The 27685-nt window shown below is 47.3% G+C and overlaps 1 protein-coding gene across 6 annotated transcripts in view; it reads left to right on the top strand.

Annotated features, from left to right (window-relative positions):
* Positions 1–27685, top strand: part of PRRC2B (proline rich coiled-coil 2B) — a 549871-nt gene that overhangs the window by 220895 nt on the left and 301291 nt on the right. For all 6 annotated transcript variants that reach the window (XM_078646193.1, XM_078646192.1, XM_078646191.1 and 3 more), the window contains exons 12-15: positions 24035–24356; positions 24555–24605; positions 26303–26493; positions 27063–27270. In XM_078646193.1, the coding sequence (XP_078502319.1) occupies positions 24035–24356; positions 24555–24605; positions 26303–26493; positions 27063–27270 (772 nt within the window). The remainder of the gene's footprint in view (positions 1–24034; positions 24357–24554; positions 24606–26302; positions 26494–27062; positions 27271–27685) is intronic.

Below are 27685 nucleotides of genomic sequence, written 5' to 3'. Positions count from 1 at the left end.
AACAACACTAGTATACCCCCCCCCCCGATACCCAGCCTGCTCACCAGCTCACTACTCAACCACTCACCAACGGCTCTCTCCACCAACACCTTCCCCAATGACCCTCATGACCTGACTTTATCCACCCTCCAACAAGTCAAAGAGGAAATCTTACAAATCAAAAAAGACATCCACGCAATCAAAGACCTTCTCTCCTCACAGCCCAGTCTACCTCCCACCATCCCACTACCCTATAAACGACGCACACTCCCTGCATACCCTCGCCCCCGACGACACCAGCAATGGCCTACTATCCCTCGCCCCCGACGACACCAGCAATGGCCTACTATCCCCGTGCGCAATAATTCCCACCGCCCCCGTCGTGTTCTCAACTCCTTGTCGGACCGCGACTTATGCTCTCTCCTACGCTCTTATGGCCCAGGTCCGGTAAAAGACTTTTCCAACTCACACATCCCCATACCCACAATTCTTACAAACCCTCTAAGGCCCCCAACACTCAACAACAGAGGCTCCGTCCCTAACAACCTCAGAAAAGTTCCCCTCACACTAGAAAGCTCGACCACCCTTCTCTCTCCCAAACTCAAATGCATCCTACTAAACTGCAGATCGGCCCAGAGACATTCCTCCGACATCGCGGATCTCGTCTCAGATAGGGATCTGGACCTAGCCATTCTAACGGAAACGTGGCTCACTGAAGCCTCTACCCCGATTATGGACATACTAGTCCCCCCCAATTATCACATCATCAGGCTGGACAGGTCTCCTGGCAAGACGGGCGGGGGAATTGCATGCATTTTTAGGAGCAACCTCTCTGTTACTCAAGTCACCTCCCCCTCCCTTTCCTCCTATGAACTCCTCTGCCTCGACATCACCAGTGAGGGCAAACAAGTCTGTGCTTTACATCTCATCTATCACCCGCCTGGTGACAATCTCATATTCACTCAACAATTCATGGACCTGATCACTTCCAATGCCGGTCGGCAGACCAATCAAGTCTACCTGGGTGACTTCAATCTCCATTGGAACGATCAGAAAGACACCGTGGTGAATAGTCTCAAAACTTTCCTCAATGCGCTTGACCTCACCCAATTATGCGATAAACCAACACACGACAAAGGCGCGATACTCGATCTCATCATTGCCAAAGAGAACGCTATTCAACTGGAGGCGATTCTACCCTGCGATTGGTCAGATCACCACATTATCACCTTCTTTATCAACGAAAAAGTTAAACCTAACCCTACTCAACCAATCAAAACCAAAGCATGGAAAAGGGATTTGAAGAATCTGAATCCCTCTACCCTACCTCCCCACATCGGCACCCTCCTCCTTCCCCCTTCAGGGGCCTCAGATGTTCAATCACTGACTGACCACTACCTTGACTCTATGAACACAATAGTCAATGAAGTCGCCCCTCTGCAACTGAAGAGAGTCTCCACCAAAATCTCTAACCCCTGGTACGATGACAGACTCAATGATGAAAGGCGTAATATGCGAATGGCAGAGCGCACCTGGAGATCGGACCCTTCAGCGCTGCATCTCAAAAAGCTTAAGAACAAGAGAAATGCCTACTTTAGGAAAATAAAGCGCACAAAGTCGGACTTCTTCAGCCGCCAGTTGGACCAAGCGAAGAACAGGCCAAGAAAGCTGTTCGAGCTAATCAAGACCCAAACAAAGGCACAACCCACACAATCAAACAGCTCAACAAACGACACCCCACACTGTGAAGCCTTCTCTGCTTTCTTCAAACTAAAGACTGACAACATAAAAAATGACCTCATCATAGATGTAAGCCGATACCCCAGCCACACCAGAATGGCAGACACTCAACCTAAAAACAAGGCATCCTGGCAGTACTTCGATACCTATTCAGAAGAAGCAATATACAAACTGCTCTGCACCTTGAAGCCCTCTAATCACCTCACAGACCCCCTACCTGCTAATGCTGTAAAAGACTTTATCCCCTTGCTCCTCCCTCTCTGGACCAAGATCATCAACAGCTCTCTGCAACAAGGCCACATTCCAGACTCCCTTAAGGTGGGGCAAGTCACGCCCATACTCAAGAAACCTACAGCTGATCCGTCTGACCTAAACAACTATCGGCCCATCACCAATATCCCCACCCTGGCCAAACTGCTGGAGAAATGTGTCCAACTCCAACTAACAAAACACATTGATCAATTTGACCTCCTCAACCCTCATCAATCAGGCTTCAGAGCGAAACATAGCACGGAAACAGCTATGACACACATAATTGATGACGCCCTCCAAATTCTGGATCGCAATGAGTCCTGCCTCCTCATCCTTCTTGACCTCTCGTCAGCATTTGACACGGTCAAACATGAGAACTTGCTGGAGCTGCTAAGTACTAGAATGGGGCTATCGGGAACTGTTCTCAAGTGGTTTTCGTCTTTCCTTCACAATCGGTCTCAGAGGTTCAAGATCGACAATGTGCTATCTACACCTGTGCCTGCAGACCTAGGTGTCCCACAAGGGTCCACCCTCTCCCCTACACTGTTCAACCTCGTTATGGAACCGCTCGCCACCTTGCTTCAAGCATCCAATGTTCAATTCCATATGTACGCCGATGACACACAACTCTATCTAAAGTTACAATCCCCGGAAGATATCAACCATCTGAATTCCACGCTTATTAACACCCAATCTTGGCTGGCCGATAATCACCTCAAACTAAATGCTCTGAAAACTGAGTTCCTACTCATCACACCCCCGGCGAAAATCTCCACCACCCAAACCTGGCTCAACAACCTAACAGCACTCAATGTCCAACCTACCATTGTGGACTCGGCGAAATCCCTAGGCATCACACTCGACGCCAAGCTCAACATGCAGCAACACGTCAGCAAAGCCACAAAAGCAGCTAATTTTCAAATTAACACGCTGAGGAAAATTAAACCCTTTCTCCCGGCCAAAGACTTCCAAACTGCTGTACAAGCTTTAGTCATCCCTAGAATAGACTACGGAATTGCGGCCCTCAGCGGTCTCCCACTAGCCACAACAGCACCCTTAAGAGCCTCCCTGAACGCTGCCGCGAGACTCATTACTGGCTCTAGAAAGCATTCGCACATATCCCCAGACCTAAAGACTCTAAAATGGCTGCCTTTTGAGGCCAGAATACATCTAAAAATTGCAGTTATGACACACGCGGCCGTGCACCACAAGGCACCCAACTACCTCGCTCAAAAGCTGTCTATATCAGGAGGTTCGAGATCCAATAGGAGTACAAATAATCTACTCCTGAAACCTCGTAGATTCCGGAAAGTGAAAACCTACAAGCGCTCCTTCTCAGGAATGGCACCCAGGATCTGGAATGCGCTCCCTCCTGAAATCAGGCTGATCCCCTCCACTTCACTCTTCAAGAAAGAGGTGAAAACCATCCTTCTGGCCAAGATCTCCTGATCGTTATAGATGCTGGTTCAGAGACTCTTCATTGCTTGTATCACTGCGCAATATCCCCTGGCACTATACTCTACTTGTTGGGGGCGTCACTACGCTACTCTCTTACTACCGACCAAGATGTGATACACGTTGGTTTACTGATTCACCTGTACACCTCTGTAGTGGGATCAATGACCTGTGCTGTCCTATATTACTTCCTTATCTGACTGTATATGGATTGGTTTTATGTATGTTTTTATTAACCTTGTTATTACCATGCTATTGACTATTATGCTGTTCCCATTATCTCTGTTGACTCCTACTGCCCCTACCCTGTCTTTGTAAAGCGCTCTGATATCTGTAAGGATCCTGTTCGCGCTATATAAAACTTTGAATAAATAAAATAAATAAATAAATAAATACAATAGACAGCACGGCCTGCTACCCCGCACACTCTATATTTACATGTCGCGATTTGTAAACGGGAGGCATCTCGCCCAAGGCCCATCTGGAGTGGGCTGGAATAGGACTTTGTAGTCCCGAAGGAGCACCATTGAGGTGGAAGCACAATAAACAATTGTCGCGCGACGGAGATGGCGAGTCTTGCGGGGTACCCCCCCCCCCCCGTGCATGGTGGGTGCTGTTACTGCCCCTCGGCAGGTGCAGGTGGTTTGTTGATGAGGGGCAGTGCTGCGACACTGCAGGCTCGCGGTGATGGCGCGCGGCATCTGTGTGTGTGTGCCGGGGATGATGGGGATCTGGCGACACTGGCGCAGATGAAACTGCGACACTGGGAGCTGGGCTGGCGGGGGAGGGTGTGGGGGGGTGGGGGGGTGGGGGGGCAGGGGATACACAGAATTGAAGCCGAGAGTGCCGCGTGGGTCTGGGGGTGAGACAGTGGAGCCAGGGTCGTGAAAAGATACAGGAAGAAGGAAGCGTGCACAAAAGAAGAGTGCTGAATGCAGGAATGCCTCTTCAGGGATGCAGGAAGGCGGGTGCGAGGCGGCAGGAAGAAGGGGATAAGGACGCAAGGAGGAGGCTGAAGGGATGCAGGAAGGAGGGAGCCGAGGCAGGAAGAAGGGTGCCTGGTTACAGGAAGGAAGCTGAAGGGATGTTGAAAAGTGCCGGCTGATGTACGGTGGCGGTGCAGACTGCGGAGATGCAAGGTGCAATCTGTGGATACGCGGAGAGGAGGCCAGAAAGACGCAGGAATTGGAGCAGGGGATTAATGAGAAGGCTAGAAGGTCGGGGTGGATGGGTAAAGTCCGCGCTATATACAAATGCATAAATAAATAAACCCGGCAAAAAGTACACCACGCAATGCTAAACAGTCAGCACACCATCGCTCATTATTCTTACAGACTGTCACGCAGAGGCAGAAAAAAGACACCCCGTAGCAACTTAAAACAAGAACTACAGTGTGGACGAGCATGTATGAGTCATCTTCTGTGAGCCTCGCCTGCTGCCTCTCGTCATTTAACATTGAACGCGCTCACCGCTGTGAACGCGTTCGCATCATCTGGCTTGCATTACACGGGCACTCTGACAGCTCGTAATTAAGATTAATCACTCTGCCATGCTCGCTCTCGCACACAAAATGCCACATCGGGCACGCGTACATTACTTACAGCCTATCACTTCAAGGCTACTACATACACAGCACAGGGAAGACGAATCACTGACCAGATGCCAGAAAACGCTAAGGAATGTCTGGAATTTCTCTCTCCAAGGCCCTAGAGATACTTCTTTTTTTTCTCCTTTAACATTAGTTCTCAAACTCCTCCCAGTTTCACTGGGAAGGAGTCCGAGCCCTAAAAAGCAACCACAAATAAAGTACTTTCTGGCCTCCGCATTTGCAAGAAGCAAAGGGCCGGACAAACCTGGGTAAAATTCATCTTTTTTAATAAAGGGTTTAAGAAAAACCTCCGGGGGGCATCATAATAGTGGCAAAAAAACATCAAATGCGTCATATCCTGTGGAGATGAAACATCGCAGCCACAGGGAGACAATATCTGCCCTCTATGGCTTCCCTTTGGAATAGCAAGTAGGAGGTGGTAGTAATTAAACCTGAACCTAGTTAACAAGAACTGCTCGTGGGAAGAGAGGGGCCATGTAAGATATGGGTCCAGCGAAGGAACAGTTTTAAGTAACATAAAATTGCGTACGCTGGATTTTACCAGTTCTGCCCCATCTCTGTTAAATTTTTGCCATAGAGAGAGAGTCTTTTTAACATAAGGCACGTCCCCGGTAGTGATTGTGTCAGGGCTTGAGAAAAGGTCCAGGCGTCTCATATCATTAAAGCAGGTTTTTAAATATTTTAGCCAGGGGATATTAAGCATGTTATCCAAGGTAAGGGCCTCTTTAAGTAGCTGGTGATTAAGAATAAGGTCTTTGTTTAGCCAGCAATTAAGCCAAAAAAGCAAAGGGCGCATGGCTAAGGTGTCACCAATAAATGGGAGCCCGGTTTCTTCATGGATGATTAAGTTTGAAGTTCCCTTTGGTACTCCCAATAATTGTTTTAGAAAGTTATGCTCCGCCACCTGGATGCCCTTTGCTGCCACATATCCCCATAGCTCACTGCCGTAGCTACCGATTGCAATGCTTTTTGCCTGGTATATCTTCAGTATTGCAGCAACTGGGCGCTTGCCCATTTTGCTTGCAAAACTGAAGATCGCGGCATTTGCCCGTGTGATCACCCCTCTTTTTCTCTCAACCAAAGCGCCCCAATTTAGATGTACATCGAACAGGACTCCCAGGTAGGAAAAAGTTGTGGTTATGGGCACTTTTCCGTTATTTATCATGAAGGGATAATTTCGCTTTGGGCTGGTCAAAAACCTATAGTATGTATGATTTGGAGTTATTTATGGCTAGATCGCCATCGGCCATGAAGCTGCGAAATGCATTCAGTAAAGATTGCAGGCCTCTTGCGGTTCTAGCCAGAAGGACCGCGTAAAGGACGGGAAGACCCCTTTGCCCTACGTATGGGAAATCCGCCCCAGTTTTGATCAGCGACTTATCTAGCTCGTTAATATATAGATTAAAAAGAAAGGGCACTAAAATGCATCCTTGCCTTACTCCCCGAGTAACCGTAAAATCTCTTGATACTCCAAGATCCTGTGAGAAACTAATATTCGCCCTGGTGTCCTCGTGTAGATACCTCAGGAAGTTGACTAGAGTGACATCCACCTCCATGGCGTCCATGGACTGCCACAATTTCCCCCGATTGACAGTCAAATGCCGAGGTAAGATCCATGAACGCCATGTAGATGGCACCCTTATGGGCGACAGTGTACTTCCCGAGGATCATATACAGATTGAGGCATTGTGCCAAGGTAGAATGCCCCGGGCGAAACCCTTACTGAATATCAGAGATGACTCTATTTTCTTTGGCCCAAGTGGACAGTCTGTTCAGGACTACTCCTCCCACTACCTTGACAACAGAATCCATAAGGGAGATCGGTCTATAGCAACTAGTGCTATTACGATCTCCCTTCTTGAAAACTGGAACGATCGTGGAGGTTCCCCGCGATTCTGGGCAGCCTTCCACAACCGCTGCATTAAGCACTGCTGTCGGGACCGGGGTCCAGAGGGGCATGGTTGATTTAAAGAGGTCTGGGGGCAAGCCATCTGGGCCTGGAGCCTTGTTACAGGTCAGGCCAGAGATGCCTTTCTCGACCTCGCACAGCATGAACGGGGGCAGTGTTTCATTACTTCCTCCCAATTTGGGGTTTATCTTTGACGTGGTGCACTTAAATATAGACCCAAAGTGATGTACCCAGTTATCTTCAGTGATAGTTGTGCCAATGACGTCCACCCCTTCCCTTTCAAAGAGGGGTTTATTAATTATTCCCCAAAATGTAGAGCTATTACCTAGCGTGTCTGGTTCGAGGAGTTCTTTCCACTTGGTGTCCTTTATTTCAGATTTCCGAGTTGCCAGGGCCCTTTTATAGTTTATAAGGAGAAGCCTAATTCGAGATTGATCTCTTGGGATAGACCTCAGTCCCACCTTTAGCTCTCTCGCCGCTCTTGAACATAAACTGTCAAACCACTTGGGGTCTCTGAGCGATGGTTGTTTGGAGCGGGTAGACAGCAAGGTTCCCGCCTTATTGACAATAGCCTCAAAGGCATTGAGTACATTCTCAGGGGAGGAGTCATGGGACACACATACTGCTAAATCAGGGGCACAAGATTCCCGGATATTATCATAAAATGTTACGGGGTCCACCTGGGACCACTTATTCGGCGCCTGCCGTCCGTGAGTTTCATCACGCCAGGCGCTGTTTTCTTCCCTTGTTGAATCAGTAAATCTCCGCCGAGACGTACACACACCGGCTTATTCGCTAAAAATGCTACTTCTTATTTTAAACTCCAAGAAAGAAGATTGTAAGCCAGTAGGAATAAGAACATGATCTATAAAAGAGCCCCCATTATGGACTTTAAAAGAAGGATCAGGCTGTGTTCTAGAGTAGTCTACCATGGACATGGCTGAGATCAAGTCTAACTCATTGAGTAGGTTATTAAGTACATCTCCCTGCAATGAGTGCTCAAAATGTAAGACCCCGTCTTTGCACAACCCAATTCTCCCGTGCATGTTAGTGCCGGGTCTCCACACGGTCATAGGTTAAAATCATCTAATACCATAAGGCAGTGAAGAAAAGAGCCGCAATGATGAACAAATTCACCCAGTAAGGTGATCTTGCAGGGCCCCGCAGTGTACACTGCATTATAAAAGTTAATCAGGCAGAGATTTACATTACCTTGCTTTAAGACAACCGCTTGGAGATCTGGGAGGGGGAGCAGATTTCCTTTATTCGGCATTTCAGAGCTAAGGCTGTATAGATAACCAGGCCACCCTTAGTTCTACCCCTCATAGAGGGCAATGCAGGGACAAAAAAGTTTTATAACACTCTAGGAATAGATTACATTCTACCATCCAAGTCTCCTGTAGACAAATCACTGGGAATTGCTTAATAAACCGGACTCACGTTGGATCAAGGAACTCTCCTGCGATGTTCCAGGAGATGATATTGTGTGATACTGTCTCTGGGGGGTCGCCCAAGGGGACATTTGGTTGGACCTCTGGTGGCACAGGGATATACACCCTTGGGGGGCGGGGGGGGGGGGGCTGCCTACATTATAAAGAAGGTGTAGGTAGCGGAGTCCAGAGTTGCAATGGTCAAATCAGAACTAGGACTCAGTCAGTCTTCCAATCCTGACAGGGCAGCGAATCTATTTGGCCCCTGAGGAATTGACAAAAAGGGGCACCCCTCTAAGGTAGAATATCTTGGGATATGTGGGGTAAAGTAGGGGCTCACGGTGTTCTCATTCTGGCTGTGTCGGTGGTTATGGCCATAAGGGTTATCATTGCGAAATAACACAGGATTGTAAAAAAAAAGCCTAGAGGGAGAATCTGAATATTAGGGCCCCTATAGGACTGGCCAGTGCTAGATTCTCTAAATATTCTTTCAACGATCATTCGATTATTGAAATTAATAATGATGCAGTCCCCCTTCCCTGTTTTTCTGGCGTTGCCCTCCCAGCCCCAAATCCAGATCTGTTGACTGGGTGCGAGTGTTTGATTGGTTCAGATGCTCCGTCCATCACCACCCCCTTTTGTACCACCCAGCCCACACGGCGGACCATTAGGATGTTACGGTCTACTGCCGGGCCTACAGAGGTGTTGCCAGAAAGCCAGTGTGTAACCTTATTCTTAAGCTGGCTAAATAATTCAGTAGTGCCTCGAAGAAGAGGTGGAACGCTCCCTAAAATTACCACTAGAGGTGTTTTATTCGGGGGGGTAAATTAATAGATGTGCAGTTTGGGGGGACAGCAGAGTGGTTTCCCGCAACATCACCAGCATTGTCGCCCAAGCGCCGAGGAGCCTGGGCCTGTTGAGGAGCTGGAGGAGTCCTATCCCTTACCCAACCCTCCCTAGAACCACCCGCTACCTGCCCTTTATGATTTGAGGCCATATTTCTGTGTGTTAGAGAGGGTTGAAATGCCCTGACCTGCTATGCGGTGTTGGGACGTTGCAGTGGAGTCTGAACTGATTGGACCATTGTTAGTATTCCCAGCAATGGCAGGCGGTGGTACACTCTTCATATGAGCTGCTAGACTTTGCTCTATATCCTTTAGTTTAGACACAATAGGTGCCAATTTATCCTCCAGTATGTTAATTAATAAAGATTTCATAGATTCTAGTAGGGGACGTATATCCACGGGCAAAGTTGCCACCTGACTGCCCCTTGTGACTGGTGCTGGTGATGACGGATTATTGGGTTTGTTTGTTTTTGCTTGATTAACAATAGCTTCACACTTTCTTTTTCTTGTCCCAATGGAACTACAATCGTCCCTTAGACCTTTCAAAATGGACAGGCCATTATTGCCTTCATTGAGCATAACCGGGTTCTTTTCAATAGGACCACCCTATCCTGGTGTATCACTATGAGAAGTGACCTGCTTGTTAATTATCACTTCGGTGGATAGAGGTCTATGCAATAGTTCCCCTACACCCTCTGTGGCAACATGGGACCGCTCTACCACAGGAATGTCTCCTTCTACAACTAAAGGAAGTGAGATACCATCTAACGTCAAGGAGGAGTCTTTAGAGCCCTTGTTTCCATCGTTACTCAATGGAAGTAGAGTGCCTGTAGGTGACCTGGATAAACGTCTATTGAACATCTCGATTTCCTTGTCAATGACTAGTGCGGCCACCGAGTGGAAAGCGTCCATTGTTGTGACAGTGGATTTAGCGGCCGCTATAGTCCCTGGACAGGGTGCCTGGGTCTTTCTCTTCCCCATCTGTACCACCCCGTAGAGGAAGACGCCCTCCAAATTAAGTGCTAGGCAATTAAGGCACAGCGGCAGATGACAAGTGGAAATAGGGCGCAGCTAACAATAAATGCACTAAATGGCGATCAGTAATCCAGAATAAAACCAAATAACCTGGCCCAGCCCGGCCTCTTCCGGACCCTGACTGGCACAGACGGGCCCGGGTTTGGCCCGGGGCGTGCCCGTGCGCGTCCTGCGGGGCGGTAGGCACTGATTGATTAAATAGGCCCGTAGATGGAAGGAGTGGCTGCCTCAGTCCGCCGTGCCCTGCTGCTTCCTGTGGGTCGGTAGTCCGGCGATCAAATGCCCAGCAGTCCTGTGTGAAGCGTCTCCCGTGGAGCGGGAGGCGCGAACAGCTTAAAAATGCCCTGTAGATGGAGGGAGTGACTGCCTCAGTCCGCTGTGCCCCGCTGCTACCTGGGGTCGGTAGTCCGGCGATCAAATGCCTGGCAGTGCTGTGTGAAGAGTCTCCCCCTCCAGTTGTCACCCAGCTTGGAGGCGTCCTTCTCTGATCCAGACCCAGAGTCTGAGGGTGAAAAATAAGTCCCTGGCACCTCACAGCCATGCACAAAGACTCATGCGAGTATGGTCTGCACTGACACACAATTAGGCTAGCACATCTGATAGAGACCACTAGCTGCATATTCCTTACCGTAGAATTTTCCCCAGGTGTCAGATTAGATCCAGAAATATTTTGCAAGCAGTACCCCTACATGCTGGTAGGTGGCATCTTGTAGCTCCGCGTGGGTTTGTCCGTGTCATCTGTGCCAGAAGAGATGTGCGCAGGGTAGGTAGCTGGCTCTGTATATGGTATACCACTAAGTAGTTATATCGTGCAGAGTCCAGAGGTTCCCCAGAAGTGTACAGGTCTCAATTTAAGCCCAAGGTGCTGAATTTGAGGTAGTGGGCGAGAAGCACTGGGCTCAACACAGAGCAGTGTAAAACACGGACACTCTCCTCAAAAAGGCGATTTTCCCCCCCACCAATTTTAGGAAAAGCAGCTTCTTTCAAGATTTATTTTAAGACCAAGATGTTCACAAAAAGATAAGTACACTTTTCAGGAAAAATACTTTAGACTTTAAAAAGTGGATACAATGCATTTTTCAGTTAAGCAGTGTTCTCCTATGAGAGGAAAACAAGAATGTAGTTTCAGAGGTAAGTAAATGACTTACAAATTCAATCTTTGGCGTTTAAGGTGAAACCGGGCAAGGTTCATGTTGGGCCGTAAGGTGCACCACCAGCGGCACAGGGGTGGCCGGTTGCAGAGGTAATTTGTGGTCTGACGCCCTATGTTAACCAATGGAGCCTGGGTGTGATTGAAGATGGGCTGCTTACAGGTTAGTAAAGCGGGGTCAACGGTCGATCTCCTGGATTTAAAGTAAGCACGGAGGGGGTACAAGGCAGCACTGAACTTGCTCCCACAGCAACACCGTGGCAGCCGGGTATAGAGTGCCAACATTGTTGGGTGCTGAATGCTGTTCAATTGAGGCGATCTGTTTCGAACAAAGACTGCAGGCTCCAGCCAGGAGGCTGGATGAAGAAAACCCACAACTGCCCAGGTAAGTAGAGATGCTAGGTGACGTAGGGACAGTTGGCCAAGCTCCCCAAGGGCTTGGGGCTTTGGGTGCAGTGGTGTCCTTTGGGCTCTGGAAAACCGCTTACTGGGCAGATCGCAGTCATGGGGAGTCGCCAAGTTAAGGCTGCAGTCGTTGAGTCCAGCAAGGGTCATCCCATGGTCGACTCTGCTTCAGAAGCGCTGGGGAACCTTCTCAGGACTGGTAGGCCACTTCGGCTAGGGCCATGAGCGTCTCGTTCAGAGGTGGATCCACAGACTGGTTTGTGGGTCCTCAGGACAGAGTTCTTTTTCTTTGCAGTTGGATTCTACTGGACAAGTTCGCTGTTCATTGGGGGTTAGAAGTCTTTTTGAAAGGCAGGCAGTCTTCCCAGTGTTCTGACGGTTTCTGGTGTGCGGGGAGAGTTGCTTTTCTTCAGCAGGGTTTTTCAGGGCTGCAGACAGGCCTGTACGGCTGGGCCCAAGTTAGTTGGGGTCTACGTAGGTAGTAAATCTGATTTCTGAGTCTGGGGAGCCACCTAAATACTAGATGTTGGGGCATTGCAGGAGAGTAACAGGTAGGGACCAATTTGTTCCTTACCTGGTGTGTCTGCACCCACTTTTATGTGCCCCTCCTATGGGAGGGAGGCATAGCCCTAGCTCTGATTGAATAAGTCCCACCATCTTCAAGATGGTGCTTTGCCTTCAATGCCTTAAGGGTGGGGTTGGCAAAGGGAGACACCCCATCTATTATGAAGTTTTCCTGCTGATTCTCCCGCCCAAAAGTGGAGGTTGGGGTTGCATTACAAAGATGGCAGGCCTTTGATACTTCCATCTCGAGCACTGTGCCTATCCTGGGGGAAGAGGTGTGACGCCTCTGCCCAGGATATGCTTTGTTTCTGGCCACAGGGGTCCAGAAACATATCAGGTGGTGGCAAGCTGCTGAAAGCTAGTCAAACCACACCAGGGCTGCTAAGTTTTCAGGGGCAGATCTAAGGTGCCTATTAAGTACATGTTTGAATAAAGCCAACACTGGCAACAGTGTGGGTTTGTTTGGTACTAAACACTCCTGGGTTCAGTGAAACCATCATGGTGCTGGGGAAGTCGAGTTTCCAGCCCATGTACTCTTAATGGCTTCCTCGGCACTTACAGTATTAAGGAATAGACTTAAAAATTGTAGGGGCATATCTGCTCATGCAGATATGCCCACACCTGAGATATAGTGCACCCTGCCTTAGGGCTTGTAAGGCCTCCTAGAGGGGCGATTTACCTATGCCGTGGGCAGTGCTGCTGGACATGACACCCAGACAGTGGGCCATGTCGACTTGGTCGTTTTTGACTGCACCAAGGCATTTAAGCTGCAGTGGCATGGCCTTGGTGAGGGGTCCCTAAGTGACCCTTTTTAGTCCCCAGGTTTTGGTACAATGGAGGTCTGAAGTTATGCCAATCGTGGTACAGTTTTAGGGAAAGAGCATTGGTACTGGGAACCTGATTATCAGGGACCCCATACTCTCCACTCTGCAGCTAAAGTTGCATCACAAGCCAGGCAAAAAGTGTGGGCACTGCAACAGAAACCCACTTTGCTACATGTGGCACCTATATATCCACCGCCCCAGTGCATTGTTGTCCGGTTCTTTCTTTCCACGCTAGTTAGTGCAGATTCGGAGAGAGCTACCCCATAGTAGTTTTTCGACTAAACATTTTTAGGTCTCGCTGAGCCATCGCATGAGCTGCTCTGCGAGAAATTCAGTGAGTTGCTTTTGAAAGTGCTACCAGAGGCTTTTGCTGGCCTCAAGCTTGCGCGCAGTGCCAATTGTGGTTTCTGTCAAGGCTCATTAAGCCTTGTGTGCCTCTCTCCACGCTTCAATTCCCTCCCCCATCACAGATCGCGTCACTCTGCTGGCCTCCTGTACTTTCACTCCTGCCGCTCATCTTTTTTTGTTCTCTCGTCTCCATTCTTCCTTTTATTCTGCCTTATATTTTACACACCGTCCCTCCTTTATCTCTCGTTTCTCTCCCTCTTAATCTTTTTTTTCTCCAACTCGTTTTAGCCAGACTTTCCCTCTTTTCAATTTTCACTTTCGTCTCCCCATTTTCTGCCTGAAGCGAAGGTTATTACGGGACTGTCTGAATTCATGAAAGCCAATGAAAAAATAGCAGTAAGGACATAAAGTAACTACAAGGAGTCTACTTGTTTGTCTACAGTCCGTGTCACCCAATGGGCACTGTGCACGAGCCCTCTTAAACGTCATTGTATCTTAAACGTAAGGGCGTCAAAATAATGTACGATCTTGTGTATGTACTGTTGCTCTTCGTCTTGGCTGGAAATGTATATTTCACAAAAGTCCACATCATATTTTTAGACTGCTCTGTAAATAAACACATGCATGCCCTGAAGATTTTTGCATTTAGGAACTATTGGATGCGCAGGTCCAACTAAAAGCATGAACTACGGAACCCTTTTGCAACTTAATTTTACTTTTCAGTGATATCTAGAACATAGTCTAATTTGATTTCTATACGGTTGGCCCATTTTAGGTGAATCGCCACAATGACATGTACACATCCAGTACATATTGTTATTGTTTTGAGGCTGCCTTTTGTATAGCGCTTACTGCCAGGGCCTCAGCGCTTATCTAATCTGAGCGCCACAAGTCCCGCCCTTTCATGTAGAATCCCCATTTAGCAAGCATTGGCATAGCCAATAGGTCTCGCCTTTGGGACCTTATAAGTGTTAAGCCATGCAACAGTTGATGTTGCTGCACCAAGGATATTGTGCTGGATAACTAAACGCTTATAAGGTCCCAAAGGCGAGACCTATTGGCTATGCCAATGCTTGTTGACTCATGTCATTGTATTTGAGATCTTTATCTGGTGTGGCAGAAATACCATCCTAAAATGCCAGTTTCAAGCCCTGCGGCGCCGGTCACCGACTGATGCCGGTGGGGGACTCATCTTGTCGCAACTTACCCAGGGGAAAGGTGGTTAGAATCCCCAAGATAAAGTGTCTGAGTCTTCTAAAAGGCCCCAAAAACCTGCACGGGGGTTGGGTCCCAAAGCACCCCCTATACTCCACATCCCTATGGGGGGGGGGGGGAAGAACTGTGAATCTGCAATGGCCTGGTGTAGCAACTCTAAGAAGTTGGGACACTTAACTGGAGGCATGGCTTGCCCTAGCAAGAAGGTCCCTAGTCCTACAGCTACTCCTGGTGTAGCAAGTCTCCAGATGGGATCAACAGTGTGGCCAGGGCAAATCAGGTTGCACACTGAAGCAGTTCTAGTTTCAGAGGGGAATGTTGTGTTTTCCACTGTAGCTGTGTGGCCACCCAACTTAAAGAAATACTTACAATACCCTTGGATTAATGGAACTAGGATAGAGGCTCTGAGGGATACAGGTGCTGGTGTTTCTATGGTGAAGGACACTGGTTCCCCTGAGCAATATTTGATTGGGCGTACTTATCCAGTCACCAATGCTGACAGTGTTACCACTAACCATGCAATGGCGACACTAGGTTGACACTAGGTTTGGGGGAGGTTACAGGCCTGAAACTAGTGGTGGTCTCTCCACAGTTACCAGGTGACATGCAATGGCTATGGTGACATTAGACTGGGGAGGGGGCTGGTACTGCCCTGAGACAGGTTGTGGTCTCTCTAAAGCTATCAGCTGCATGTCTGCTTGGCAATGAGCTAGAAACCTCACCCTGGGCTGAGGTTTAACTAAAAACCCAGTCAGCAATGCTGGATATGCCTGAAATGGTGTGTAAAAACATGAGCACAGAGCAAAAGGCAGGGTGAAAAAGTAGTGTTGGATCCTGAAAGTATGGCCCAACCTACCAAGAGAAAAGGTAAGAAGACTGGGGAACAAGCTTCTGTTCAGGAAAAGGATCCGGACCCCTCTCCTCAGGAGGACTTTGACACCCCAGAGGGAACTGAGCCAATGGAGCTTGGCCCATACCAGGTTGAACTCTTTGGCCCAGGGGGACCCTCTGGGGGGGGAAGAGCTGTGCCAGGGGCAGCAAGACTGTCCCAATCTTGAAAGCCCGAGGCAACAAGCTGTTTCAGAAGCAAAGGCAGATGTCAGTGGTACTCACAGAGTTTATTGGGAAGAGGGATACTGTACACTGAGGCAAGAGACCCCAATCCTGGAGCAACCAGGAGAGTGGTAGTGCCATAGAATTTCAGAGAGTTCCTCCGAACTTTAGCTCATGACATCCCCCTGGCTGGACATCTGGGCCAAACCAAGACTTGGGAAAGGCTAGTTAGCCACTTTTACTGGCCTCAGATGCACCAAAAGGTAAAGGAGTTTGTCAGCTCCTGTGTTACATGTCAGGCCAGTGGCAAGACAGGTGGCCTCCCAAAGGCCCCCCCCCCCATACCACTGCCTATGGTAGGGGTTCCCTTTGAAAGGGTAGGTGTGGGCATAGAACCTCCCACAGCCTCAGGTAACAAATTCATACTAGTGGTGCTGGATCAACCCACTAGGTACCCTGAAGCAATTCCACTTTGGACTACTACAGCTCCTGCAGTGGCCAAGGCCCACATTGATGTCTTCACCAGGGTAGGGTTTCCTAAGTAGGTGGTTTCAGACAGAGATTCCAACTTCATGTCTGCTTACCTCAAACACATGTGGAAAGTGTGGAGTGCAGTACAAGTTTACTACACCATATCACCCACAAACTAATAGCCTTGTTGAGAGATTCAACAAGACATTGAAAGGTATGATTATGGGGCTCCCTGAGCAAGTCAAAAGGAGATGTGATGCCCTCTTACCATGCCTGCTTTTTGCATACAGAGAAGTGCTACAGAAGGGAGTAAGGTTTTTCTCCTTTGAACTACTGTTGGGCAATCCTGTGAGGGGACCACTCTGTCTTGTAAAAGAGGGTTGGGAGAAGCCTCTCCAAGAACCCAAACAAGATATTGTGGACTATGTGCTTGGCCTAAGTTCCAGAATGGCTGAGTACATGGAGAAGGCATCCACAAATCTTGAGGCCAGCCAGGAGCTTCAGAAGCACTGGTATGACCAAAAAGCTGCACTGGTTGAATTTCAACCTGGGCAAAAGGTGTGGGTGTTGGAGCCAGTGGCACCAAGGGCACTCCAGGACAGATGGAGTGGCCCTTACCCTATCCTAGAGAAGGGGTGAGGTCACCTACTTAATTGACCTGGGCACAAGCAGGACACCCACAAGTGTTATTCATGTGAGCCACCTAAAGCTCTACAATGACAGGGCTCACATCACCATGCTGATGGTGACTGGTGAGGAACAGGAAGCAGAGTGAACCTCTCGCTGACCTCTCCTACAGCCCAAAAGATGGGTCAGTGGATGGAGTAGTCTTTTCAGACACCTTCTCTGCCCAACAGCAGACTGACTGCAAGCAAGTCTTGCAACAGTGCGCTAAGCTCTTTTCCTTGTCCCATGGTCTGACCAACTGGTGTACCCATGATGTGGATACTGGTGACAGTGCACCTGTGAAAAACAATCTATCGACCGTCAGACCAAGTGAAGGAAAGTATCAGAGCTGAAGTCGGCAATATGCTGGAGTTGGGGGTTATTGAACCCTCAGAGCCCCTGGGCCAGCCCATTGGTTCTAGTCCCCAAACCTCATCCACAGGATGGAAAGAGAGAAATTATGTTAGGTGTAGACTATAGAGGGGATCAACTCTGTCACCCAGATAGATGCTCACTGTTGCAAAGTCATCCTGTGCCCTGGGCACCCCCAACTTTTTGCTGACTGGCACTGGTGGTAACTGACTCTGACTGGCCCTGGGCTCTGTTTAACCAGGCCCAGTGCCAAGCTAAAAGGAACACATTAGAATACAGTTAAGATACCCAACATACACTAGAGTACACTATGGTATGGTGGGGTACACCTGTAATTGGCATGACGTACCCCATAAGCCCCTAGTATGTAATAGGGCAGGGGATTGAAACTACCTAAAAGTCTCCATTATCCTGGGGCATGGCAGTTTAGAGGCCAGCAGATTTTCTGCACTAGCATGTGTGCAGTGCTGAAGCCCGAAGTCAGTTTAAAAGCAGCACTGGTTGCCAGGACAGCTTTTAAACCTTAAATTGTGCCCAAACTCGACTTTGGGGGTAGGGGCCCTTAAAGGAAAAACCTACCATATTTTTGCATATTAGGGGCCCCCAGGGTCACCCCTCGGTATCCCTGGGGAGGGGGGTCAGTCATCTATAAGGTACGCCCTTATAAAATTAGTTTTTATATGCCCGGGTTAAGTTAAATTTTACATTTCACTCCCCACATTATATCATAGAGCTGCTCAAATTCGACTTTGATGCCCGAAGAACTGGGTATGGAAGATCTGCAAAACTTCTGCAGATTCAGAACCCCTGAAGTCTCCCCTAGTTGCACAGGGGGTGGGGGTCCTGTAGAAATTAGGGAAATACTTATAAAATATGGTTTAATAAGCCCTGGTGCTTGAAAAGTGACCAAGTCATTTTCCCCATTGCAAACCCAATGGCACATAGGTTAACATGGTAGGAAGTTATTGATGAATAAATATTGATAGGAGAGGACTAGCCGGACCATTCAAAGACTTCCCAGAATGGTAGTAGTAAATTCAACAATATGATATTGTTGAATTTCTCCTAAAGTGTACATACAAGAAGTTTAAGTGGATTAGCCAGGCTGCTTTGAAGAGGTGATGAAGACCCCAGAGGGTTAATCACTGCTGGGAGGGCAGTGTGCTGGTCTATAGGAAAGCCAGGCTAGGGGGTGGAGTCATAAACCATCCTCTTCGAAGGGAGAGGGGAGGCCTGGGTTTCAGTTTCACTCTGACACTCCTGACCCAGAGTCAGGGCTAGGCTTAAGGAAGGTATGTGGTGACGGTAGGGGGATGGATGGTCCATGGAAATAAGCCATCCCAGGGGGTGTGTTTAGCCAGCTCTTACCTCCTTGCTGGAAAATCAGCCATTATGGATTTGGAAAAATGATGCACTTTGGGACAAACTAATGCCAAACTCTACAGGATGTGGTCATAACTATGAGGAGTTGCCCTGCTCTCATTGGTCTGAAGTGACCCGGTGCTTGACCCAGAGAATTTTGAATACGTTTCTGAGAGAGGCAGAGCCCTCCAGATCTGCTGCTTGAAACTTACTGAAGCAAGAAGTGCCCTGCTGAAAAGATTTTGCTGTACAAGTAACTCTAAGGCCTGACTTCTGAAGACTGCACCAAGTGAAACTGCAGCCCTGTGGATTACCTTGCTGCAAAAAGGACTCGGTGGACTCCCTGCAAGCTACAGGTTAACAGAGCTCACCCGGACAGCCCCACAAAGAATTCAAAGCCTGGAGTACCAGTGGATTTGTAAGGGGTTTGTTCAAGTGGATTGCGGAATTGAAGATTCACACTTTCAAGGACCCTCTTGGAGATTCCAGAACCTTAGATTGTATGTTAGCTACTTTGGGACCCGCAAGTAGAACTTAAGGAAGGTGTTCTAACTGGACCCTGCTTGCTGAAGAAGGCAGCCCACCACAGTGGTGAGAAATTTATTCAGAACAATTTATAAAGGTGTGTCTCTAACAGAGAAAACGAAATGACTAAAAGGGGCACTGTTGGTTTCTAAGCACTAGAAAGTGACTAATCTTTAAAAATTCAACTCTGGTTCCCTACAGTGGATTTTTTTCGTTTTGGTGTCATTTAAAAGATCAAAATATTACCTATTTTTATAAATTAGTGTTGGATTTTTATTTTGTGTTGTCTTAATTATTTACTGAAATGGTGTTTTTAAATGCTTTACATACCTGTCTTTGAAGTTAAGCCTGTCTGCTCACTGCCATGTTACCAAGGGTTGAGCATAGGAATAATTTTCTAAGACCTATGCTGGGTCTTATCATGTGTTAGTGGCCTTATTGCCAGTGGCAGACCTACATTTTCCTCAACCAATAAGCCACTTTCCAACACTCACCCTATCCCAAGAGCAGATGAGTTGATAAACAAATTGGGTGCAGCCATATTTCTAAGTACCTTTGACTTAACTGCAGGATACTGGCAGATTGGCATGGCTCCAGGAGCAAAAGAGAATACGGCATTCTCCACACCGTATGGACACTATCAGTTTGCTGTTATGCCCTTTGGTTTAAAGAATGCCCCTGCTACCTTCCAGAAGTTGGTGAGTCAAGTCCTTGTTGGGTTGGGGTCCTTTAGTGCAGCTTATCTTGATGATGTTGCTCTCTTTAGTTCCACCTGGCAGGATCACTTGATCCACCGTGGGAAGTTTTAAAAGCCCTGCAAACTGCAAGACTAACTATCTAGGCATCCAATGGACAGATAGGGCAGGGAACTGTGGTATACTTGGGCCACCTTGTTTGTGGAGGCCAGGTACAGCCCTTACAGCACAAGATCCAGGACATCCTGGACTGGGCAGCTCCAACCACCCAGACCCAAGTCAGGGCATTCCTTGGCTTGACTGGGTACTACAGGAGGTTTGTCAAGGGATATGGGTCCATTTTGACTTCCCTCACAGAACTCCCCTCCAAGACAATGCCCAAAAAGGTTAACTGTACAGTTAGTTGCCAAAAGGCTTTTGACACCCTGAGGAGCAGGAGCAGGTTCGAAGGGAGACAGGCCGGCAGGACTGGGTCCAAATCAGTGGGCGTCATTCTCTGGTTAGATGGCTGCACAGCTGTTCGGTCCTTCTTTTCTTGTTGTCAGGCTGCATCTGAGGAAGCAATGGTCAGGGTGCCCCCAAAATACTAGATTTATGGGCATTACAGGTAGGTAAGGGCAGGGACCAATGGGTAGCTTCCCCTATTGTGCCACCCTCCAGTGGGAGGGGGGCAGGAGCCTGTCCCTGGTTGGTCGGGTCCCGCATTCGCAAGATGATCCAAGTTGAGCCCCGCCTTGCCTCCCACACCTGAGGGGTGGAGTTGGCAGAGGTGGGCTCACCTCTTTCCCCTCACTTGTTTTTCCGGCCGCTCTCCCTCCCAAAGTGGTGGGTAGAACCAGTGGGACCAGTTGCTGAAAGCAGCAAGTGGTCTGGAGAGGCTCACAAAAGCGGCATGCCTTTGAAGCTTCCCCTTCGTGAACCCTCCCCATCCTGGTGGAGGAGGCTTGGCACCTCTTCCCAGGATGGGCATTGTTTCAGGCCCCCGAGAGCAGCAGGCACTCGACCCTGGTCCAGAAACCTGTCTGTTGGAGTCTCCCTAAACAGCCACTCAGTCAGGTCACTAGAAGTTGGTTGAGAGTCAGGGGGCATCTCTAACATTCCCTCTGTTGTGCATTTTACATTAAATCCCACACTGGCATCAGTGTGGGTTTTATGTGCTCAGAGGTTTGATACCAAACTTTCAATGGAGCCATTATGGTGTTCTCAGCACCATACACTCTTAATGGCAGCCCTGCACTTACAATGCCCAAGAATGGACTTGGGCACTGTAGGGGTACAGGGCTCATACACCTGTACCCTCACCACTAGCTTAGTGCACCCTGCTAGAGGGGTGACTCATCTATACCAGGGCAGTGGTTTTGTGGGCAAGGTACACAAGGATATGCGCCATGTCGACTCTTCACTTTGTACTGCGCCAAGACATGCAGCCTGCAAAGGCATTGTTTGTGTGTCCGGGTACGGGACCTCGAAGGGTGGCTCAATAAGTGGCCTTCTCTGGTCACAGTCCCTTTGGTACCTGTGGTACCATTTACCAGGGGCTGACGTGGCCAGAGATGCCAATTGGTTTTAGGATTCAATGCAATTTTAGGGAAAGAACATGGGCCTGGCTTACCTGTTAAGCAGGAGCCCAGGGCACACTCTGTCAAAGAACATCAGCAAAAAGTGCCATGCAAGAAAGAGGGCACTTACTCACAATAGCTAGTAGTCTTCCAAAACCTACAAACACGGCTAGAATGGAGCCTTCATAACGTGGACGTATGAAGGGTTTTATTATACTATCTACAAAAGACAAAACCATTCCGTAAAGGTAATCAGTTAGTCTCTCAAAGTCCAACAAGGGAGCACCCAGGACAAAGGAGACAATTGCACGTTGGATTGTAGAGGCAATTCAAGTATACTATGCCTCAGCAGGAAAAACTCAACACACCGCCAAAAGGCCACTCAACAGGGAAAAAAGGGGCAACCCTGGCCTTAATGGCCAATGTGCTAACAGACACCATATGTGCTGCGGCAACATGTGCACCCCAAACACTTTCACCAAACTACTGCGTGGATAAACAGATGTCTTGAGAAGCTCAAGTGGGACAAAAGGTACTTCAACACCTGTTTGCAAAGTCTTCCTCATCTTACCACAACCACCACAAGGAGGGGGAAACTGAGACATAATCTAATGCACAGCATGTGAATCCTGAAAAGGATTCATGCTGTAAAACAAAATGCTTACTTACCAGTAAGGGTAGTTTTAGGCAGCTTGAAGAGTTTTCTGGATTCACATGCGACCCACCGACCTCTCCTCAGAGGAGGAATGCTATCGGGTGGAGAAAAAGATCACTGAAATCAAAGAACTAACTTCTAAAGACGACAGGATTTAAGAATACCCTAGAGAAAAAGGGGAAAAAAGAATTTGAAGATCTGTCTGATGTCACACAGGGTATGGACCTAGCACCAAGTTCTTGTTGTTGCCCCAAACAAGAAACAAAAACAGACTATGCCGGATCTAACCACTAGATGGCGAAATAATGCACATCATGTGAATCCAGAAAACTCTTCAAGCTTCAAAACTGCTCCTGGTAAGTAACCATTTCCTTCCACGACAGCTTGCACGTTTGGTTTACTCGTACATCCTGGAAGTGAGAGGATTTGAACGCAGATGAGGAATGGCAGACTAAAATGGCTGCCAAAGTCTGCTATTGCAGCTCAGTTTAGACCCACTGGAGGAACCACAGCTGGATTATTCTAAATTACTCACCTCAAGCTTTGACGTGTCTGGAAGATTCAATCTCCTAGTTACCTGCAGTGTGGGAATAGCCCTTGGATTTCAACATACTTCATGGTCCTGGGCGGTGATGCAGCACTTCTGGTGGGGTGTTTTGACCACTCTAGGGGGATGGCTGGGCTTGACTTGGATTCTGATCCCAATCTCACTCCCCTCTTCTATACAATATCTCCCATTGACAAATATAAATGCAAGGCCACCTTCATGCACACAACTGTGTTGGTTGCCAAGTGCGAGATTGCTAGAGTGGCAAGCAATCTGCCTCCTACAGTTGGCATCTGGGCTGGTTGGGTGGATAGCTGTATGGTGCTGAAACTGACATTGTGGCCTGCTCAAACACACTAGACTCCTGGGGGATTGGGTGGAGCACAGGGATGCCCAACAAGAATGTTTAGCAGCACTAAGGGCACATTGATTGCTTAAAGTATGTTCCGATTGGAGGCATTCCGTTTTCTTGCATATTCTGGGAGCTGTACCATGATTGTCTTGTTTGCTGGTCACTTAGCTTTCTGTATTGGTTATTGTGATGTGATTTAATATTGTAAGAAAAATGCGATCTGCATGTCTTGTGATGTTTAATGGCATTTATTGACTTGTTTAATAATAAAAAAAAATTCTAAGATGGTCAACAGCATTTTGAACAATAAATTAAAAAAGAAAATGGTATTTCCAGAAGCACAATACATTGAGTGGCCTGGTAGCAGCATGTATCTGCTGGTCCCTCAAATAAATAAATGCAATAAAAATATTAATAGATTTATAAAGCAGGAAGGGGGCAAGCAGGAGAGCAAATGGGCAAGTGAGTGGTTGACAAAGCGGGAGCAGCTAACGCAGAGCAGAGATAGGAGTAGGAATAAACAGGCATGGAAAAGCAAGGAGCTACATGCAGTCCCATGGAGTGGTTTAACCCCTTGCCTGCGGCCAGAATTCGGCTGCGGTGCTGGACATTCCGATCGCGGGCGTGGTCATGGCGGCTTCTGGCCGTCATCAGCACACGAGCACTGTGATGCATGACGGACGGGAGCCGTCATCAGCACGGAAGGGGTTAATACAAATTAAAGCATTTTTCAAATGTTAGACTTGAAATGATATGCCTCATTCTATCAGATATGGTTAACAATAAACAATTGCTGGTGGGGGGATGAGGCGGAGGATAACCATTGACTAATGAGTGGCGAGCAAACATATTAAAGTGTACTGTAGACAGTAGGTCTTTGACCACAGGCAGCTTCATATATCTTTAGGTGAGACTTTATTCCAAAGTGAAGCCAAATGTCGAATCTGTGCTGCAGTTACTTTAACAACTTGATTCGCAAGTAGTTTTTGCTAAGTTTCTTCTTTTTCCATTCGTTAGAAGGCTCCACCTGGAAGCTTTTTACGCCAGCAGTCTGCTGAGGAGAAGGATGAAAAGCTTCCAGTGAGGCAGAAATTCGTCCCCTCTGAGATTTCTGAAGCAGTGGAGAGAGCCCGTAGGCGGCGGGAAGAGGAGGAACGCAGAGCCAGGGAGGAGCGACTTGCTGCCTGTGCTGCCAAACTGAAGCAACTAGATCAGAAGAGCAAACTCGCCCAGAAGTCTGATGCGCCAAAGCAGGCAGACAACAAAGAAAACGAGGACCCCAGATCTCCTGTGTTTGAGAAGAGTAGCCCTCCCAGCAGTGACCATTCCCATGTTAAAGGTAAGAGAAGTGAGGTCATCCATGTTCTAGCATTTCTCTTGATGTGTGGGGCAGTTGGTGTCAGTAGCTGCGCAGTGCCAAGCCTTTCTTCCTTTACACTTCACTCATCTCTTCCTGTACTTTTCTTTGTGTTAGAGCTGAGATTGGGAAACTTTGACCCTCACAACAGGTCCTGTTTTTTCCCCTCTAATTTTTCAGGTGAGGTTGTAGTGCCCCAGGGTGGCAGAGAGGACGTGAGAAGAACTGCTGGTAAGTGGTTTCAGTTGGGATTCACCAATTTGACATTTGTGGATTATATTGAGCATTTTTTCTTGCATCTAGTGAGCTATAAGACTTTTTTTGCTACTTGTGCTAGAAAATGGTGTGCAATTTCCAGGGGTTGCAAAAGCTGGGCAAGTTGTAAGTGGAGTAAATATTTCAACCAAGGTTTGCCTTCCGACGAGAACTGTAGTACTCGTTCAATAAACAAGCATTGGCATAGCCAATAGGTCTCGCCTTTGGGACCTTGTAAGTGTTTAACCATTTAACAGATAATGTTGTTGCACTAAGGTTATTGTGCTGCATACCTCAATACTTATAAGGTTCCAAAAGTGAGACCGATTGGCTATGGTCCAGCATTTAGTGAATAAAACATTACTAGGGCAGAATTGAAAAAACTATTTCCTACAAGAGCCTATGACTTTTATGGTCTGCAGGTTGCATGTTCATTTTACATAAAGGTGAGTGCATTGTAAAAATGTGAGTGTTCTCAAGTGAGCGTGGTTTGTTTAGAAAAGTCACCTTGTACGCAAGTTGGTGTGGAGGTACTGGGGAGTAGAGGTATCCAGGGGTAGAGGAAGCATTGTTTCTCATTCGTGATTCACCAAGGCAGGTAATGGAGAAAAAAAAAGTCGAACCAAGCATGTGGACTTAAGAGGGATCGGGGCAGATATGTTTGTGTCCTCGGGAAGAAGCCGAGGCTCAGACAAATGGTGTAATGGTGTGCGATGTGGCTGGCGATGTGCACGCGCCTGGCTCGCATGAACTGCACCCGATCCGCAGTTTGGCTAGACTTTTGAAAGCCTTACTATAATCTCGACAAACAAGCTTTGCTAAAGCAATGCTGTAGTTGAGACCTAAAAAACAGGGGGGGGGGGGGGCGGACCACACTCTCCCCAGCTCTGTTAGCTTGAAGCATCTGGAAATGGGCCATACCTCACTTCAGGAGTAAACCACCACATTGCCAAGTCTCTTCCCCCAGGATGGGCAGAGTTCACAAAGGGGAAGTTTCAAAGGCTTGCCGCAGACATTTGTAATGGTTACTTAGCTGGAGCTCTTGCCTGTAAGTGACTGAGACTGTGTCCCCTGGAATTGTTGGAGCTTTGGGATTGAGCTCCTTAGTGTGGTGAAAAATTAGAACATAATACATTACAGTTGACTATTTATTGCTTTTTCATTTTTGTACAAATATGACCGACAGTGGCTTTTAGTAAAGCAGTAGTCTTTGACGCTATAAATTTTTTTTTTCTTAATGTCATTTTTGGTTCACAAATCAGATTTTTTGACAGTACAATTTATTTTTTCTTTGTTTAAATATTTTTCTATTTTACTAAGTTTCCTTAAGAATTTTTACTATTTCTGAGTTTCATGTTTGGTGCTCAGTAAATTTCTCTGGGCAAAAGTCTATTGCTTTGTGCTGCTGTTAGGTGTTAAACCATGTTTTCTCCTTGAAATTGTTATTTTCTTAACACAGTCCACAAATTCTAGTTTGTGAGCTTCTTCAAAAAAATCCATGTTCTCACAGACTGTTGACTGTATAAACATTGAGGTCCCAGAAGTTAAAAATTAAAAATATTATCCTCCTAGCTAGTCCTGTCCATTGAGAGAATCTGGTTTCATCATTCAGATACTTCCTCACGTACATCTTGCATATAATTCACAGCGTACCTTTCTTCTCGCACTGACAGTCACCCCAGAGTTCCCTGCACAAGAAACTGCTCCGGTTTACCTGGAAGAACAGCCAGCAGAGACTCCAGCAGACGAGGTCAGCACCAGTGAGGACGATGATGAGGAACTTCCAGAACCCACATCACCAGTTCAAGAATATAACAAGTACCAGAAGTCATTGCCTCCGCGATTTCAACGTCAGCAGCAGCAGGTACGCATACAAATCACTAGGTGTTTTGTGCACCTTGACCAAGATGTGCAAACAGTTGGAAGCACTTAAAATTATGCTCCGTTTCATCTGTAGGGACTTTCTACCCTCACAGACATTTATTTTGTAGTTAAACATCCCCCCTCCTCTTCCACAGGACTCTTGGCATAGGAGTTGTGAGGAACATTTTGAGAAATCTAGATGAGAAGTAGCATTTTCCTTCCTGTATTCTAGAGGTTGATTCTAGTTTTACTTTGCAGCTAGTCATGTTCCTTGTTGTCTTGCTGGTGTTCTCCTTAGATATACACTAGGTGAAAGTAATTACTTACCTAACTGTTACCTTGCTTTATGGATACCAGAGAAACCGCTACCATCCAGTATTCTGTCATCAGTAAGTTGTTTTTGTACACAGGAGGAGTACATTTGTTGGCAGGTTTGAACTTTGCACATATGTTTGTAACCACAACTTTCACAACAATAAAATGGGTGTGATTTAATGTGATAATCTCTTAGCAACCAGTTCAATCTTTTCGATTTCATCATTATTGGATTTCTTTAATCTTCTCCTTCAGGAACAGCTATACAAAATGCAGCACTGGCAGCAGCAACAGCAGGCCTATGCACCCCCTTCTCACTCCCATCAGCGCAACTTTTACCCACCCCACCCTCAAATGCTTGGGTTTGATCCTCGATGGATGATGATGCCCCCATACATGGATCCACGGATGGCTCAAGGTCGAAGCCCTGTTGATTTTTATCCCTCAGCAATTCACCCTTCAGGTATGGACATACATATTTTCAATGAAGATTTTCTTTTCCATAACTATATATACTGGACCAACAGAAGGTACAGTGTGTATAGAGTCCACCAACCCCAGAGGTATAACAGAGGTTAAAGTCTGAACTGACCTTACTATCCAAAGTGGTAGCTTGGTCGAGCAGTAAGGCAGTACCAGAGGACAGTGTAAAGCATTTGTTGTACACACTCAGTCAGCAAAAGGTTTCACACACTCAAGGACTGAACTCCAGGCCAATTGTTTGTATATCAAAAAATATAGGTTTTAAAAAAAAAAAAATGTTTTATTAGCATCTGTATAAACATACAATGTCCAACCTTTAATTAACATACAGTCCGTTGCTCAACAACATCCATCATCCAGTCTTTACAAAGTTAAGATCATTACCTAAAATCACA

The sequence above is a fragment of the Lissotriton helveticus genome, chromosome 5_1 (assembly GCF_964261635.1).
Source record: "Lissotriton helveticus chromosome 5_1, aLisHel1.1, whole genome shotgun sequence".
NCBI lineage: Eukaryota > Metazoa > Chordata > Amphibia > Caudata > Salamandridae > Lissotriton > Lissotriton helveticus.
Note: the sequence above shows the minus strand (reverse complement) of the source record. Positions and strands in the feature narration are given on the sequence as shown.